Source organism: Balaenoptera physalus, assembly GCF_965194825.1.
Source record: "Balaenoptera physalus genome assembly, chromosome: 5".
Classification (NCBI taxonomy): Eukaryota; Metazoa; Chordata; class Mammalia; order Artiodactyla; family Balaenopteridae; genus Balaenoptera; species Balaenoptera physalus.
Window position 1 is genome coordinate 88,178,393 of NC_138884.1, and position 19,305 is coordinate 88,197,697.

The 19,305-nt window shown below is 42.8% G+C and overlaps 1 protein-coding gene across 1 annotated transcript in view; it reads right to left on the minus strand.

The window, feature by feature from the left end:
- The window catches only part of NWD2 (NACHT and WD repeat domain containing 2), a 198,153-nt gene extending 190,942 nt beyond the window's left edge, over positions 1 to 7,211 (minus strand). Inside the window, exon 1 of the mRNA XM_082464587.1 lies at positions 6,883 to 7,211. Coding sequence (XP_082320713.1) covers positions 6,883 to 7,033 — 151 coding nt within the window. The 5' untranslated portion in view covers positions 7,034 to 7,211. The remainder of the gene's footprint in view (positions 1 to 6,882) is intronic.
- Positions 7,212 to 19,305: the final 12,094 nt, after the last annotated feature.

Below are 19,305 nucleotides of genomic sequence, written 5' to 3' on the forward strand. Positions count from 1 at the left end.
AATAACCCTGTGAGGCAGGTACTACTGTCTTCTTTCAGAGATTATGAAACTGAGAACAAGTAAGTTAAACAACTTGCTTAAGAAATCCCTGCATTGCACGGTGGACTGAGGAGTCGTCAAACCTGGCTAGTTTGGCTCTCAAGTCTGTACTTGTATCTAGTATTCTCTCCTGCCTGAATAATGTTTGCTGAAAGACTTGAAGACTCAACCACTAAAATTTTATAATTCATTTATTATAAATGTCCTGTGTGCACTTATCATAAAATAGCCGTTCACAATATTTTCCTTTAAGACTCTTAACTTTGAAAGATGTTCTTGTAGCATCAGAAGAGTATATATATGCTTCTTGTGCTTAACTATTTTTTCCAATGACTCATAAAAACAATGAAAAAATAAGGAGCCTGGATATTAGCATTGTAGGAAAGGTAAGAAGAACCATGGTGAAGAATATTCATAGGTTTCTTGTGAATTTCTTGATGCACATCGTTCTGCCTCTTGTCTGGGAGCACAAGCTAAAGCCAATGGCCATTGGATGCAGCGACTGCAGGGATTATCTCTCTTGTTACTGCGGCTTCTGCCAATTGGAGAATAAGCTTTCCTACCAAGACTCCAAGGAATGGAGAAGAGAGTCAGGGAAGATGCAAAGACAAGTAAAGTAAAAAATCTAAGTGGGAATGGACCCAGCATCCGATCATTAACATTGTGGACAAAAGTGCACAATCTTCAAAGATGACCAGTGCATAAATCTGTGTGTGTTTGGGGGGGGTGGGGGGATGGGATAAACAAAAAAGTCATTGGAGATATCTTTCTCTCCACGCCAGATGTCTCCTGACACACACAGGGATCTACTAGTAGCCGTGGACAGGGCCGGCACTTATTCCTCAGGGGACAAGTGTCTTTATCTGATGGATGCATTTGGAAGGAAAATCTGAGCACAAATAGCCCAGCCCCTTCTTTCTCTCTTGTAAGTAAACCTGTCATTCTTCTTGGCTCCTCCATACCTTAAATTTTAGAGGGCTCAACTCTGTCCATGGGGAGGGGTCTGGACTTTGTCCATTGCTGATAGTGATGCGGAGGGTAAGTCTGTGCAATTCTGAGGTTCAGTACTGGGAAACCCACTTGCCTCAAGTTAAAAGCCACATTCCCCAGTAAAGAGCCACAGCCCTTACCTGCAATTACAAAATCCCCCAGTGTTGAAAACAAATTTTTTCCCCAATTCATCTGGCAGCAAAACCTGAAGTGACCTGAGTCGATGGTGGCAAAACCTGACCTTGATGGACATGACGCCACTTACAGTCCTTATTACCCCACTTAGAGCTACGTGTCCGATACAACAGCCAATAGTCACATGAGTCTATTTAAATTTAAGTCAATCACCATGAAATATTAAAAATTCAAATTCTTAGTCATGCCACATTTCAAAAGCTCAAGAGCCATATGTAAATAGTGCTCTCACATAGAATAATGCAGATAAAGACCCTCAGCATTGCAGAAAGTTCTACAGTACAGCACTTAGTCATGTTTTCTTATAAACACATTCATATCTGGTTATCAGATATTAATAATAATAAACAGCATATGCACCATTTTCCCCCTAAATCTAAAAAAATGTGGAATTGCAAAATCGCATCTGGCCCAAAGGATCACAGATAAGGAGTACTGGCCTGCTTCAGCTTTTATTAGTTATAAAGGCAATAGTTGGTCTTTTTTCAGGTTTAGACTTTACCTATTATGGAATGAAGGATTGTATCCCCCCAAATTACCATGTTGAAGTCCTAACCCCCCCAATGTGATGGTATTTTGGGGCGAAGCCTTTGAGAGATAATGGTTTAGATGAGGTCATGAGGGTAGTGTCCCATGGGACTACTGTCCTTAGAAGAAGAGACACAAGAGTTCTTTCTCCCCCATACGAGGATGAGGCAGAGACTGCAGTGATAAAGCCACAAGCCCACAGACGTCAAGGACTTGCATCAAAGTAGGAAGAGGCAGAGAAAGTTTCTTCCCTAGAGCCTTCAGTGGGAGCACTGCCCTGCTAGCACCTTGATTTCAGGCTCTAGACTCTAGAATCATAAGACTATAGATTTCTGTTGTTTAAAGCCCAATCTGTGGTAATTTGTTATGGCAACCCTAGGAAATTAAGACAGATTTTGGTACCAAGAAGTGGGGTGCTGCTCAAACAAATATCTAAGAATGCAGAAACAGCTCTGGAACCTGGTAGAGGCTAGAAGAGTTTTGAGGTGCGTGCTAGAAAAAGCCAAGAACGCCAAGAAGGGACTGTTAAAGGAGACTCTGGTAAGAGCGCAGAAAGAAAAGAGGAGAGCTGGAGAGATGGCTTCTCAGAGAATACATAAACAATCATGACCAGACTATCGACGACAAAGGCCTTTTGGTGACTCTCAGAAATGAGAAACATGTTATTGGACAATGGAGAAAAAGTGACTTATAAAGTAGCAAAGAACTGGCTGAACAGTGTTTTGTGGAAGGTAGAATTTAGAACAAATGAAACTGGATGTTCAGCTGAGGAGATTTCTAAGAAAGTATTGCAGGATTGGCTTGGTTTCTCCTAACTGTTTATAGTAAAATGAGAAAGAGAGATGAATTGAAGTAATAATTGTTAAGCAAAAAGGAATCAGAACTTGATGATCTTGAAAGCTCTCTGCCTATCCATATTGCAAAAAACATGTGGAGGTTTGTTCTGAAAAGAACAGTAAGGGTGTGGTCACACAACCATTTGGTAAAGAAATGAGTATAGGTGTGAAGTATGGACCTCCTCCCCCCACCCCCCGCCCAGCAGAAACACGGCCAGTGTGAACTGGAGGAGACAGGTTGACAGAAAGGAAGGCTGTCAGACCTCTTAGGCCCTACAGGATTGGAAACACAGGGCTACTGCCTGTGAACATGTGTTCTTCTTGAAGACAAAGGAAGAATGACCCCAAAGATTCAGAGGTCATCAGGGCTGCCTCCTTGGTTTCAAAGTTGGGGGAGGGCATCACCTGGGCTTCAACAGGGGAGGTGGCCTCTGCCTAAAGACTTGGGGGCAGGGCCTCCTGGAGCCTGGGTGGGTGATTCCCTCCCTACAGAGCCATAAAGGTGAGACTGCCACCCCAGCAGGTCCAGAAGGCAAAGCACCAAATCAAAAAGGATTATTCTAGAGCCTTAAAACCTAATGGCATTTGCCTTGACAGGTTTTGGGTTTGCTTGGAACCCTTCAACCTTTTCTTCCTTCCAATTTTCCCAGTTTTCTCATTCCTTTCGGAATGAAAAACTTTATCCTATGCCTGTCCCCTCATTGTATTTTGGAAGCCTATAACTTACCTAACAGCTTCACAGTTGGAGGGGAATTTTGCTTCAGGATGAGTCCTATTTGGAGTCTCACCCACATATTATTTAGTTGAGACTTTGGGCTTTCGACTTTAGAGTTGACGCTACAAGAAGACAAGGCTTTTGCAGTTGTTGGGATGCAATAAATGTATTTGGCATGCCAGGAGGACATGAATTTTGCAGGGGGGTCAGGGGCAGAATGTTATGGATTGAGTGTTTGTTCTCCCCACCCCCCCAGTTCATATGTTGAAGCCCTAACTCCCATTGTGATCATATTTGGAGGTGGGGCCTTTGGGATGATGAAAGTAGAGTCCCCAATATGAGATGTGTCCTTATAAGAAAAGGAGCCTTGGATAAGAACTGAAGCAGAGAAGAGGAATACTATTTAACAGGCCCCTCCAATTTCAGTCACAGGGAGAGAACCATGCAGGCTCTTCTCCTCTGCATATTCACGGACAATTCAATTCAGGCTAATCACAGTGGAGAAATTTATACATGCTTTAGAACCACTGTTCCAAGGAGGTATAAGTGCCATTCCGGCAGAGAGACAGTGGTTAAATGACTGGAAAAATTCCAAGGATTAATAAAGATGCCACAGATGGGACTGCTACGTTGGTGGGAGGTGGGACTAGATGAAGTCCAAGGTCCGTCCACGCAAGAGAACGGGGGACAGTTACTCCTCTCCCACACTGGTTCTTCTCGAGTGTCTATCACACAGTGGGGACAGGTGTGATGCAGATATACTTTTGAATAGGAATGTGTCCTTTAGAGTTCAGAAAATCCTGCCATTTCTTTGAATGCTCCTATGGCTACCTTTTCATGGGGGTAAAGTGGGTCAGGGCAGCTATGGTTCCTTCCTGCTACTCAGCTTCTTGTGGCTGTCAGGCTTCAAGAGGAAGGCCAGCATTGTTGACTACAGCCAGCTGATTTTCTTGACCATATGGGTGTAAGACATTTACAGAAATCAGGCATGAACCTAAGTACCAAGAGAGATGTTTTGAGGCCCCTGCAGGCTCCAGCTTGTTTCATTCTGCTAGATGAGTTCAGGCAACTAGCTTAACCTGGTGCCTCAGTTTTCTCATCTGTAAAATAGGGAGAACACCCTCTGGTCCACCATCCTCACAGGGTTTGAGAATGAAAACCGAACTACTGACTGAGCTAATCTATGTTCTAAAAACATGTATTATCTTAATTACTGATAGGGAAATTTCATACAAGCTTTGTAAAGCAATCTAAGGGAGATCCTTCCTGGATTCTTAAAAGTACTGCTATGAGTTCAACACAGAGAAGCTTTTATTTAGAGCATAAACTGGATTCCCGCTTGTAAAGAAAAGCATGAGATAATATTCTTTGTCTTAATTTGACAGTGGAGAGGCTCTTGAGTATTGGCCAACAATCTAATATGGGATCGCACCAAAACACAACCATTTGCTTCCTGAGTCATATCCACAAAGATCTGGTGGTAAAGTGCTGTCTCTGACAGAGCATTTACGGAGATCTCAAAGCTTCATGTTCAGGCTCTTAAAAAAAAAAAAAACCTATCTCTGTCATTTCTATTTAATATACCCTCGGCTCTCCATTTGGGATAAAGTTGAAGTCCTGCTCCTACTGCAATTTCTCAGGTAAGATTCACATTTCTGGTCTTTTAAGATCAATGTGCAAGCTGCCCAGCTCAGTGACCAGAAGGCATGATCCACCCCCTCTCTTGTCTGCTGTCCTAATATTAATACACGCTGAAGCTTCTAGCGTATTTCAAGAAATGGGAAAATTTATAGAATCACATGTACTGGCTTAAGAAAAATGACATTAATCTTGAATATTAATTCAATATTAAGCTAACTTGATATAAATTCATTATCACTGATTTTTATCCTAGAAATTACAAATTTAAAAATAAACTACTAATGATATTAACAGACTTTTCACTGTATTTAAAAACAACTTGTTTAAAGAAAAGTGTTATTTAACTGGTTTTACATCAGCACACTTAAAAAAAAAAAAAACCTCATAAGAAGTGTTAAGCTCAGGAAAATTAAATTCTCTCAAATACTGCTGTTTTATCAATATTTTTAAAAACAACACCGAAAACTTAAGTTGCAAACTTCCTTAGGTCCTTCAACAGGCTGCACAGCCCCACAGTTTTCTTTATCCAGATTTAAGTAAAAAATCCTGCAAGACATAGTTCAGATGAAAGGAATTTTAAAGAATGTACTGCAGCTTTCAAAAAGCCTCCTTAATTACTAAATGCTGTGAAACTGAGTTGTAAACTGATAAAAGGACAGGCAAACCCTCCCTCAAAAGTATACAGCCCTTCTAATACTAATCACTGTGGGTTATCTACCTATTTGATTGTTTTCCCAATCCCCTTGTCATAAGGTGAACTGTACCTGAAATTTCTGCTAGCGTTTTATGAAAGAGTAAGGTTTTTAGAAAGCTATTTTTTATAGGTCCTCTGAATGCTTTTCACAAGCAACCAGAACCTTGGGTTTTGAAATGATGATTCTATCCATATGACTGTTAACTTTCTTTTTTCCTTTACTTCTTTGTCAGAACCAAGGCTCGTTAGAGTGTAGCAAGTTTCCCATCTCACACGCCTATTTCAGTCTCCTATAAACTCATCTTAGGGCCAAACATTTATTTTTCTGGGAAAGAGCAACTCTTACAGTTTTATCCAAGCCAAGTCAAATGCATCCTACTTTTTCTTCACTTACTGGGAATGAAAGTTAACGTTCGGGACTGGGAATTGATAGGTAGTGATGAGAGAGAAACTGACCACCCGGAGCTCAGCCGCTGTGGTTTGTGAATGCAATAAATCAACAAGTTTTCATTTAGCAGCTACCAGGTCCCCAGCCTTTAGCTAGAACACGACTAAGAAGACCAACTTCTAGACCGGGGCGATCTAGCCCAAGACCCAACTGTAGAGATGAACTCATCCTGAACGCTCCACCTGGAAACCAGCGTCAGCCTGTTTCGGGACCGCACAGCGCGTTTCCCCTCGATCTCTGCGGATCTTGGGTTCACAAGGGTCTCCTTAGCTCCCCAAGACAAAGGGTCCCACTAGCACACCGGCAAGAGGCAAGCCTCGGGGAACCCCATGCTCTCACTTCGCCTCGGCCTGAACAAGTGGCAGAGGAGGGAGCCCCCATTCAGGAATCTGCCGCGGAGCCGAGAGAGCGAGAGGACGTCTTATTTGCGTTTCACGATAACCTCGGAGAAGAAACCGCTAAAGGAAAGAAAAACGGGGTGGGGGTGGGGAGTGGCAGGATGAAGCTTCCAGAAGCGTCTGTGAATACCTCGGACATTTCTTAGACCAAGGGAAAAGAACCCAGGGGGCGAGAAATGGGTGTCCCAGGGGAAGTCAGCAGGCAGAAGGAATGAGCGAGGGAAGAAGAAAAGTGATTGAAATTAAAGTCCCAAGCGCTCAGGACAGCCTCGGTATTAGCTAGAGAAGGGGAGCCCCGGGGACGCCCGGCGCGCCCGGCTGTGCCATGGCACGCACTCTGGCTCCCGCCGCGCAGACGGATAGAAGGACAGACGGACAAGCGCAAGCGAGGCACTTACCTTCAGGGTTGGCACTGATGAAGACCCGGACGCTGCGGCCGGCTGGCATCAGGTGAGAAGGCAGGGCGGTGAGGTTCCCAGAGAAAGCCGCCCGCCGGAGCGCAGAGTCCCGGGGACAGGGCAGCCTGGTGCCCGCGCCGGCCGGCCACATTGCCTTCAGGGAGGAAGAGCCGCCGACTCCCGCTCCTCGGGTTCCTGCCCGCGGCTCCGCGGAACGGCTAGGTCGATCCCCGCAGGCGGCGCGGCTCAGAGCCGCTCCCAGCCCGAGGCGACGCGGGCGAGCTCCGTGGCGCACACCAACGGCCGGCGGAGAGCGGCCATACGGACCCTCGGGCCCCTCTCACCGCCGCCTCCTGCCCCTCTGGGCGTCAGCCTTCGCTTGCTGCCAGGGCTCAGCGCAGTAGCGGGCGGGAGCGGGAGGTCAGCGTGGCGGCGGCTACGCGCGCGGCGCCCCTTTGCGCCGGGAAGCCGAGCCCGTGGCCATGTCCCCGCCCGCGCCCGCCGCTAGAGGAGGGGGCGGTCAACGGGGCCCGGACAGAGCGGGCAAGTGGAGCGGACCAAACTTTATCTACAAACGGCGTCCGGAGTTTATCGCCAGCCGCCTCCCGCGGGGCACAGGAATATCCCGCGACTTAATTAAATTAAGGGCGGCTCTGGCGCGGGGGCCCTCGGCGCGGGGGGCTCTCTGAGGGCGAGCCCGGGCGCTCCTGGCTGCCTCTTCGGTGCACGAACTGAAAGAAATTAGCCCGAGATTTCTGCTACTCCTCCTCCAACTCTACTAAAGGTCAAACAAGCCCTGAGCATTTTCAAAAACGCTCGCATCCCGGCGTCTGCGCGTTTTTTGCCCAAGTGCTGGGAATTCCGCCTCAAAGTTAGACGCACCACGGAGCCCGGACTCCCAGGGATCGAAGCACCAAAACTCGGGACCGTCTCGGGCGTCCTGGAGGGAATATCACAGTCGCCGTTTCTCTTGGCGCAGGTGGCGAGTCCTGCCGCTGCGTTCGCTCCCCACGCTCAGCAGAGCCGGGGGTTTTTTATAGCGAAGCAGCGCCGCTCACGTGCTCCTCGCCGCGTGGTCAGGGAACCTTTCCTAGAGCCGATCTCCGCAGCGGGCCCTCCCGAGGTCTCTAAGTCTCCAGGGGTTACTTCCTGCTCCCTCCCGGGCGCATTCCCGGGCCATTCCGCCAGCCCGGAGGCTCCGGGGCCCCGCCGCACGGGAGGATGCCGGGAGCCCCGCGCGCCCTGGCGCGCTCCTGGGCTTCGCAGGCCAGTGCAGACTCCGGGGAGCGCCGCCCCGCGCAACGTCCCGCAAAGTGCAGGTGGCCACGGATTGGAGCCAGGTGCTAGAGATCAGAGTTGGCGTGGAGCAGCTTTTCCAAGTTCGTGCAGAGTGTGAGTTGGCTCCACCTGACGCTGATCCAACGTGGCCAGAGCGCATGGGGGACTGTTGCCTGGGGTCGGGGCGTGAGGTGGACAGTGCAAGGGGTCTGATCCACGTCCGGGGTGACGTGAGATGTAAAGGGACCGAGCCATAAAATTGCCATCTCCGGGCCGCACTTCATTGCACCTCCCAAATTCTGCAAATCCCAGGGCACGAAGGAAGTGTGATTGTGCTGTGGGGTGGCGGAAGTGAGGAGGGCGTGCTTAGAGCCTTAACTGGACTTTGGTCTCCAAACCCCTTATGTTGAGCTTTAGGGCAGGAACTCCTGTCTTTTAGTGAGGAAGAATAGCTTTTCCAAATCTTTGAGATTGGAAAGGGGGCGGGTGGGCACAGGGTGAAGGTAGCTCAGCTGCTAGTTTTAGCCTCTCACCTGGGGCTTCTGCTGTAGGCAGCTCCTGGCCTCCTCCTGGCCTGCACTTCTTCTGGGCCCTGCTGGTGGCAGTGAAGTCCTATGCACTGCTGTTTATTTTGTCACCCCGCCGCGTCACCAGCACACACTTTCTGGGGTAACCTTTTTGGAGAATTGGGTCTCTGGGTTTTTAAGGCTGCCTCTTCAGTACTGAGAACCAGGGGGGCAGACAGCAGTCCTTACTTTGTAATAATTTGATGCAACCAATAGAGAAACCTTGAACGTGCCCATGTATTAGTTCAACTGATCCCATTTAGCAAATTATCTCCTTCCTCTCTCCAACCTCATTACTCCCAGGTGGGAACTTTCTTCAGCATTAAGGACAACTTTCTGAAAGCTCTCCTGATGTCCCAGGAGGTTCGGACTGGGCTCCCTGGAAGAGGTTATGAATATACAGTGTCTATTACAGTATCATCCTTTATGAATATACAGTATTTGTTACTGGAGAAAGGAAAGCCAGGACCACTTTATGCCTGATCTCAGTGTTGTTTATGAGACTGACGAGGAGTTGCCAGATTGTCAAGGGCCCACCTGCCTTCCTCTCCTTCTCATCCATCCCCCCGCCCAACCTCCCCCACCCCACCTCCTTATCTGGTGGTTTCCCTCTTAAAAATCAAACTAGTGTTTGTGTCTTCTGACCTTTGTTTCAGATCTCAAAGTGTTTCAATTTCTTAGGATGACTTTGGGATTTTTGGCAGCCTCTATAACCTAATTAAGTGTTCTAGACAGGCCGAAGTTTAGCATCTGCCAGTGTCACTGCAGAGCAAGGATGCAGAGGAGAGAGAATTTCACGGTATCTGTGGAACCAAGCTTCCGAAGGCTCCCAGCACAGCCAGCTTTGCGTCAGGTAGAGTAGGCTGCTGTCTGGGTTATCAGGGCGGTTTCTACCTAAGGATATCCAACCTCCCCCTGCCTGCCCCCCAAACACACACTTCTACCTTCCTCCATTCTGTCTCTTGCTAACATTGGATAGCCTAAAAACAGAGATTCATTCATTAGCATGCAGATGGCATAAGGGAAGAGTCACTCACGGTGCAAACATTTTGTTATGAATTAACTAGATCTGTTTCCCACCCTGAGGAACTGTAGGCTGTACAAGTGGAGGGTGGCGAGGGAGAGAAACTGGAAAGGGAAGGGAAAGAGTGGGCATGAATGTGGAAGGCAGGCCCTGACTTACAGTATGGAGACTGCTCTGTTTTTATCTGTTTAAAACACTTTACAAACATGTTATTATTACTCCCATTTTACACACACAAAAAACCAAGGCTCAAAAAAGAGAAATGACTTACCCAAAGTCATATAACTAGTTAATGCTTGAGCCGGGATCCAGGTACTGGGGCCCCTGTCTCAGTAGTCTTTCTAACACACCACATTTGTTTTCTAATTTTGCCCAGGTCTGACCCTGGCTGGCATCTTTAGTAACCTGAAAAATAGGTGTTCAGGCCTGTGTTCACAGGTGTGGAAGGCTGGTTATCACAGACCAAATAGGAAAGAAGTTCTGCCACAAGATCACACACGACTAGACTCTTCCAGCTCGTAGAATGTTGATCTGATGACAAAGACTTCCAAATTCCTTGTTTCCCTTGGGTCCTGTTTTTTCCTCATAAGACCACAGGTAAACCCATACCATCCCTGAAGTTGGCTGGAGCATCTAGAAAAGCACCTAGAAATAGAAATAGGAAAATAAAAGTACATGAAAAATGGGCTTGGGACCAAGCTTGTGATCAGGAACAGGTATTCCCCTCTCCATCCTCTCACTCACCCCAATTTGCAGGCCAGAGGACCACAAAGAGGTTACTATCTTTATAAACAGTGATGACAGCCCTTGATAAAACAGGGCTGCTCAAAGGTTAAATTACTGCCAGGTGCATTCTACTCATAAAGCTAGAAGGATTCCTTGCTGTCAAGGAATCCAACTCTCCTTAGTATATAGATAATGCCTCTCCCACAAAGTAATTTTATAAAACAGGAGGAAAGAAAACTAATGTCTAATAATATTGATATGTTAAACGTCTGTAAGCTAGACACTGTATAAAGCTTTTAATAGGTTTCTCATTTAATCCCACTGTATCTGGGATCTGGGCCAAATACCTCTCATCTTCCCACTTGATGCCCCTTCTTGGACACTGTTGTCCCTTGTATACCTCTTGTGATGTATGTGCAGGTTGCTTGTTCCAAAGTGCATGGTATGCAAATGTACCTCACCTACTTCCCTTTTCCTGTGAAAGCTGGTGATTTTTCACCCCGCTGCATGGCTGTATCACATGTTCAGTTCACTCTCCTTAGATAATGGGTGTGGTGATCATAAAGAACATTGACTCTGACCCAGCAGAAGGAAGATACATCATCCAAACTGTATTCACCTGCATGTACATTTGCATTTCTGTACATCAAATATTCTGGCCTGGATGCTTCTGGACTGGTGTTCTGCATTTTTCCTATTGTGGATAGAAGTGGAAATAGAGCCCCTAGTGTTATAAACATGACCAAATTAACACACCATACTACTCTATTTCATAAAATCTAGCCAGTGATGCCAACCATGTGTTTTTGTGTTTCCCAAACTTGTAGAAGTGTTTTAAACTTAATGTTACGTTAAAGTTCACAGTTGCTCCCTGATGTGGGTGATAAATATTTGAATCTCTTTGCTAAAATGAGAAATGGATTATACAGGGTCACTCAAGCAAGGAATCTGTTTTCCAGAGTTCCAGCTCAGGATATAATCCAGACCATCAGGAACCCACTTACTTGTTTACAAAATGGAAATTTTCAGTGTATGTGAGAATTTGTCAGCATAACAATTTGCCAACAGAGATTGTTGATTCAGAGGTGTCTGCAGCATGATAGAATTCACAGCAGCTTGGTTTTAAATAAAGTTACACCTTTCTGAAATTGCTATCTGATGTTTTCATGACTCAGAAATTCTAACTTTATATCCACCCCCTTCCAATTCTGTGTAATGTATTTTTTGAGCAGTCTGCCTCTTACAACCTTCTACACAATTACATTGTTATAAGAGCACAATGTATGTCATACAAAGTAGAAGAAAGTAAGGTAAGTTTCTTAATAAAAAATCTGTAGATTATTTTATATTTCTAAATTAAATATTTTACTTTCGTTTTATGATCGTCAATTTTTTTTCCACCTCATGACATTAGTCACAGATACAGTACCTTTAGACACCCTCTTCTCTCTTCTTCCATCATCTGATACTTATTTGGAGAATTACTCTTTACAAAGCACTTTCATACCTGTTAACTCATTTTGATTCTAACCCTGTGAGGTAGGTTCTGGATGAACTATACTCCACCCTACTCCCCATTTTGCTAATATGAAAAAGCAGATCAAGCAATTTTAATGGCATGTCCAAGTTCACTCAGTTGGTGGATGGTAGAACCAGTCTAAAAACTGGATCTCTGAACACCAAACTATAGGTTAATTATAATATACCACATGGCTACCAATATATAACACGATCCATTTGGCCAAATTGATAAACATCATTTGCATTTTCTATACATTTTATACTAGTTGTTAGGAAAACCAAATAATATAGTGTATAAAACATTCTACTTGGATGGCAATGTTAGGTACATTGCCTATTTACATTGGTTTTTATATTTTTACTGAGCAAAAGCTAAATCCATATCATTTAATTCTATTAACAGCTCAGTTTTAAAGATGAGTACAAGAGGCTCAGAGAGCTTAAATGAGTTTGTTTGAATATATACCCAAGAGTGGGATTGCTGGGTCATATGATAGTTCTATTTTTAATCTTTTGAGGACCCTCTATACTGGTTTCCATAAAAGCTGTACCAATATACCTTCCTACCAACAGTGTACAAGGATTCTCTTTTCTCCACATCCTTGCCAACCCTTGTCTTTCATTTTTTAAATAACAACCTTCCTAATAGGTGTGAGGTGATATCTCATTGTAGTTTTGATTCACATCTCCCTGACAATGATTTTTTCATTGGCATCTTTTCATATATCCTTTGGCCATTTGTATGTCTTCTTTGGAGAAATATTGATTTAGTTCCTTTGCCCATGTTTTAATTGGGTTATTTTATTTTACTTTATTTTTTTGCTATTAAGTTCTATGAGTTCCTTATATATTTGGGGTATTTATCCCTTATAAGATATATGGTCTACAAATATTTTCTCCCATTCTGTTGGTTTGTTGATGATTTCCTTTGCTGTGCAGAAGCTTTTTAGTTTGATATAATGTCACATGTTTATTTTTGCTTTTGTTGCCTGTGTTTTTGGTGTCATAGCCAAAAAACTCATTGCTAAGATCAATAGATAAAACAATCCTAAAATTCATATAGAAGCACAAAATACTCTGAAGAGCCAAAGCAATCTTGAGCAAGCAAAACAAAGCACATTTGTTTTTCAAATCACATTTCCTGATTTCAAATTATAGTACAAAGCTATAGTAATCAAAACAGTACAGTTCTGGCATAAAAACAGACACATCAACCAATGGAACAAAATAGAGAGCCCAGAAATAAACCCATGCATACACAGTCAACTAATCTTCAGCAAGGGTGCCAAGAATACAAAATGAGGAAAGGATAGTCTCTTCAATAAGTGTTGTCAGGAAAATTAGATATCCATATGCGAAAGAATGAAAATGTCCCCTTTTCTTACACCATGAAGAAAAATCAACTCAAAATGGATTAAACCTAAGACCTGAAATTTTAAAAGTCCTAGAAGAAAACAGAGGGGAAAAGTGATTTTTAAAAATGATTTGAACACTACATGCTGGGTTATAAGATACTCAGGGGAGTAAAACTATAATAAATAAGAAGTGGTAAGTCAAAATAGAATTTTGCCACATTTTCTGAATAATTGTGCTAATAAGGATATGACAATAAAATTTACTAACCATAATCCAATATATGGTACAATTCAATTCAAAGAATAAACTATCATTTGAAATCAAGTGTTTGCTTTATATATGGTTTAGATAGAAAATAATAAATCAGCCATCTGTCCAACACAGGGTTTTTGGTGGAAAACAATAGAACTGGTGCTGATTGGCTTAAGCATATAAGCAATTTTCTGGAAAATTATTGGATAGTAATAACATTGCTGGGAGGGATGAAAAACCAGGCTTGGAAAATGGGAGGGGACCAGAAGAGGTCAGCTCATTGGATCCACAATGTAGTGTCACAAGAACAGACACTTAGGACAGCACTGACACTGCTGCTGCTGCAGCCTGAACACTGCAGTACAGCCCTGCCACCACCAGTACCATTCGCTGGATACCACCACTGGCACCATTGCCACTGGGCACTAGATGTTGCCATCACTATTGCCCTGTAATCTTCACTCTGGATTCTGAGGCCAGGAAGCCAGGGAGAGTGACTATCTGTCCTGCATCTAGACTCAGGCAGTACAGAGTTTTCTAAACACTAGAAGGAGGTTCAGAGGTCAGATGGTTAAAACCTTTACACACCTCCCCGAGCAAGTGTACAGTATCTGTTCTTATATGGCCCAGAACATCTGGATGCTGTGGACAAGGGATGAATTGAATGCTTTTTGCATTTCTAGAATAAAATTAGGATAATGATGCTCTACCTCTTTAAGACTCAGATACCTGAAAAAGTTCACCTCTTTTGGACCACAACCAAGAATAAGAAAGTGAGCTAAGAAGAATCCTCTAAGCAACCACACTATATGTTACAATGTTCACACACTGTTGCTTGCTACCTTGACTCATGGGAGATCCCAGAGGCTCTCTGTCAGGGTCTCTTCACATGTACTTTATTCACAATTCAAACAAGCTGGGTTTTCCTGGTTGGCAGAACCACAGCAGATTCGAGACAATGAATTGGAAGAGGAAGGGCTGCTATCTGGAAATGAGAAATGACTGTTCACAGCAGAGTCAGAAACCATATGACAGCAGAGGTAATATGTACACAAACACACATACACACACACACACACACACACACACCAGTCAGTGACCTAGGGACCACTTAATTTTGGAACAGTAGAACTCTATATATCTCAAAATGGGACAAAGAATGAATAGATCCTGAAATTGAGACAGACTAACTTCAGGATATTGCAAGTACTTGGGGATAATTTTCAGCAGCAAAAAACTTAGAGAGTTTAGACAGAAAGGCAATTGGCACTTGTGATATTCAGTAGTAAACATCAAGTAGTTGGAGATCAATAGCAAATGAAGAAGGCAGAGATTCAGTTCTCTTATCTCCAAGAAGAACATTGTAGGGCACTTTTACTTAAGTGCCTGAAGCAGTGGTGGTGGTAGTAGTAGTAGTAGTAGTAGTAATAATAATAATAATGCCAATGACAATAATAGTAATAAACACTTAAATGCCTTTCACTGGGCTAGATATGGTTCTATGAGCTTATAGACATTAACTTATTTAATTCTAAGCTGTCATCCCTGGGAAGAAGGCACTATTATTATTCCCATTTTCCATATGAGGAAACTGGGGAGAGGTAATGTCAAGATGCTTGCCTAGATCACACAGGATGTGGTGGGGTATGTACTTTAATGCAGGCAGTCTGGTTCCAGAATCTGAGTTTCAAACATTATGATATACTCCATCTCTAGACACTAGGTAGCATATACCAATGTAATTATCCAGGCAAAGGAGAACTAGCTCAAGACAAGGAAAGTAGGAGGAAACTCAGGTTGCAAAATTTGTCTTAAAGGTAAGGGAACGGAGGTAGTAGTCAATGAATGTTTACTCTGTGTTGCATTCATTACCTTCATTATCTCATATGGCCTTCAATATGCCGTATGATACTGTTACTCATTTTACAAAGGAACAATCTGAGGCTTGGATAGGTTAAGTAATGATCCATCCTCACAGAGCTTGTTAAGCAATGAAGCTGGGATTCAATCTCCATTCACTTTCTGCTACAGGGTGGCATTGCCTTTAAACAGTGCAAAACCCAGTTGCAAGAATGAGGTATTAAACTTGTCCATTCATATATTCATCCATTTTATTTATTTGCTTGTTTTATTTGTTCATTTATTCATTAAACACTTCCTGTTAAGCATTTCTTTGTTCCAAGGACAAACCCTGTTCTCAGGCAGTCCAATCTAGTATGGGACTCCAGAAAGATGTTATCTGTGTAGAGGAAGACTCTAATGAAATGACCATCAATCAGTTTAGAGGTTTCTTAAACATTACTAAACCCAGTAAGACAAGTACATACTTGAAAAGACATCAGTTGACACTCTAGAAAAAAAGGGCTGCATGGAAGCAAATAGTCACAATGTCCAACAATGCAAGAGCAATAATCTAAAAGGGGTTTCATGGGCTCTCCTCAAAAAGGTAGTAGACTATAATAGCAGGATGTGGGTTTTGGAAACAAATTGATAAATACAGGTTCCAATACTGGATTCGACATTTAGAAATTGTGGCTATAGCCTAATAGATTTTCTTCTCTAAGCCTCAGTGTCCTTCTCTGTGAAATGGACATGAGTCGACTACTTTTCAGTGGTGAACAGTAAACGTGTTAAAGGACTTAGCACAGTGCCTGGTACTCAGGGATGGTGATTATTATTAGAAGAGAAGCCCAGCTAGACATAGTTATTAATTTAAAAGGGGATCGTGACAGCAAAACTATGTCAGATTTTTAAAACTTTGTAGTTTTTAAAAATTTTAATTTACATTGATAAGGTCTAGTAAAAACAAACAAACAAAATCAAACAAACCAGTCAATGACTACAATTCCATTTGAGGAATTTTGGCTGTTTGTGTCTTGTTTTGTGTGTTTGGGGATGAGGGTTGCAGGTCTACCAAAAGGAGCTGAGGACGTTGGATTTTACTCTACAGGCAGTCTAGCTGAGATGAGAAAATCTAGGTAAGCCATGAGCTAGAGCAACATGAAAAAAGGCAAGAGAAGTACATTGATTCCTGGGCCTATGGCCAAGCAGAAAAGGAGATCACAGAATGTCAAAAGCTATCTTGCAACTTAAAAGTGGAAAACTCATACTGTTCCTGATATTGAGGTCCAAGATCAAAATAGAGCCAGGAACAAGGCTCATAATAGATTCATGCTCAGTAGCTAGTAAATATCCTTTAGCTAGGAGTTGGGGGACTCTAGGAGCCTGGGTTGATGCAGTGTAGGTACTGCTGAAGCTCTAAATATGAGCAGAGGAGGGATCTGGGAACAGGCAGCATTAATTACTTCTTAGCTCTGGCACTTGCTATTTCCTCTCTAGGCTTTAGCAGTAGCCAGTAGCCTCTGGATTGATCTTTCTATTTTCATTCTCAATTCTCCAGTACAGCTTTTCACAAATATTCTGTTCTTAACTTTTATTTCCTGTCTTCTCTCTACTCTTCATTTACCGATTAACTTTGACTAAATCAAGGTGTAAAACTCAATATTGTAGTTTTTGGTACTGAATGGCTTCACTTCCATCCTTCAAGGCTTATCCTTCCCAAATCACTCTCACAAAAGCCTTCCCTGATTTTGCCAACTAAATGGAATCCATCTCTATTTTGTTCCATCTAATGTTTGCATTACTGATATAAAGGCAAGGTTATGTTGCAATAACAACCAACCTCAAAATCTCAGGGATTCTTTTCTTCAGTATCATACCAGAGGTTCTAGAGAGGGCAATTAAGAAAGTAAAATAAATAAAAGGCATTAAATTAGAAACAAAGAATAAAACTTTATATTTGCAGACAACCTGATCTTCTATGCAGAAAATCCCAAGAAAGCTACTAAAAAATACTAGAACTAATAAATGAATTCAGCAAGGTTACAAAAATCAATTGCACTTCTATACACTAGCAATGAATAATACAAGAAAGAAATTAAGAAAGCAATTTCACTTACAATAGCATCCAAAAGATTAAAAGCTCATTAAAAATAAACTTAGCAAAAGAGGTGCAAGACCAAAAGCAACAAGACATTGTTGAAAAAAATAAAGGAAGATCTAAATAAATGAAGATACTCTATGTTCATGGATCAGAGGATTCAGTATTAAGATGGCAGTACTCCCCAAATTTATCTACAGATTTAATGCAATTCCCTGAAATTCCAGCTGGTCTAATTCCTTCCCTCCTTCCCCCTTTCTTCCTTCCTCCCTCCTTCCCTCCCTCCCTCTTACTTTCCTTCTTTCTTTCCTTCTTTCTTTCTTTCTATCTTTCGTTCTTTCTTTCTTCCTTTCCTTCCTTCCGCAGAAATTGACAAGCTTACTTTAAAATTCATGGAAATGCAAAACCTACACTAGTCAAATCAATCCTTAAAAAGGAATGACAAGATTGAAGGACTTACACTACCAGATTTTAAAACCTATTACAAAGCTACAGTAACTATGTGTGGTACTGGCATAGAATAGATACATGTGTGGTACATATATACGATGGACTATTACATAGCCATAAAAAGGAATGAAACTGGGTCATTTGTAGAGATGAGGATAGACCTAGAGTCTGTCATACAGAGTGAAATAAGTCAGAAAGAGAAAAACAAATATCATATATTAACGCATATATGTGGAATCTGGAAAAATGGTACAGATGAACCTATTTGCAGGGCAGGAATAGAGACACAGATGTAGAGAATGGACATGTGGACATGGCGGGGGAAGAGAAGGTTGGGATGAATTGGGAGATTAGGATTGACATATATACATTACCATGTGTAAAATAGATAGTTAGTGGGAACCTGCTGTATAGCACAGGGAGCTCAGCTTGGTGCTCTGTGATGACCTAGATGGGTGGGATTGGGGTGGGAATGGGAGGGAGGTCCAAGAGGAGGGGATATATGTATACATATAGCTGATTCACTTCGTTGTACAGCAGAAACCAACACAACATTGTAAAGCAATTATACTCCAATTTAAAAAAGAATAGAATTATAAGAATAGAATTAAGAGACCAGAAAGAAATTCTCGTGTTTATGATCAATTGCTTTTTGATGAAGGTGCCAAGACAATTCAATAGGAGAAATAAGAATCTTTTCAACAAATGGTTCTGGGGCAACGATATCAACATGCAAAAGAATGAATTTAGACCCCCACCTCACACCACACATAAAAATGTACTTGAGGGCTTCCCTGGTGGCGCAGTGGTTGAGAATCTGCCTGCCAATGCAGGGGACACGGGTTTGAGCCCTGGTCTGGGAAGATCCCACATGCCACGGAGCAACTGGGCCCGTGAGCCACAATTACTGAGCCTGCGCGTCTGGAGCCTGTGCTCCGCAACAAGAGAGGCCGCGATGGTGAGAGGCCCGCGCACCGCGATGAAGAGTGGTCCCCACTTGCCGCAACTAGAGAAAGCCCTCACACAGAAACGAAGACTCAACACAGTCATAAATAAATAAATAAAAGAACGTGAATTTCTTTAAAAAAAAAAAATGTACTTGAAATAGATCATAGATCTAAAAGTAAAAGCTAATGCTATAAAACTCCTACAAGAAGTCATAGGAGTAAATCTTTGTGACCTTGGCTTAGGCAAAGTTTTCTGAGATATAACACCTAAAGCACAAGTAATAAAAGAAAAAATCAAAACATTGGACATTGTCAAAATTAAAAACCTTTTTCTTGCAAACATATCACCAAGAAAGCGAAAAG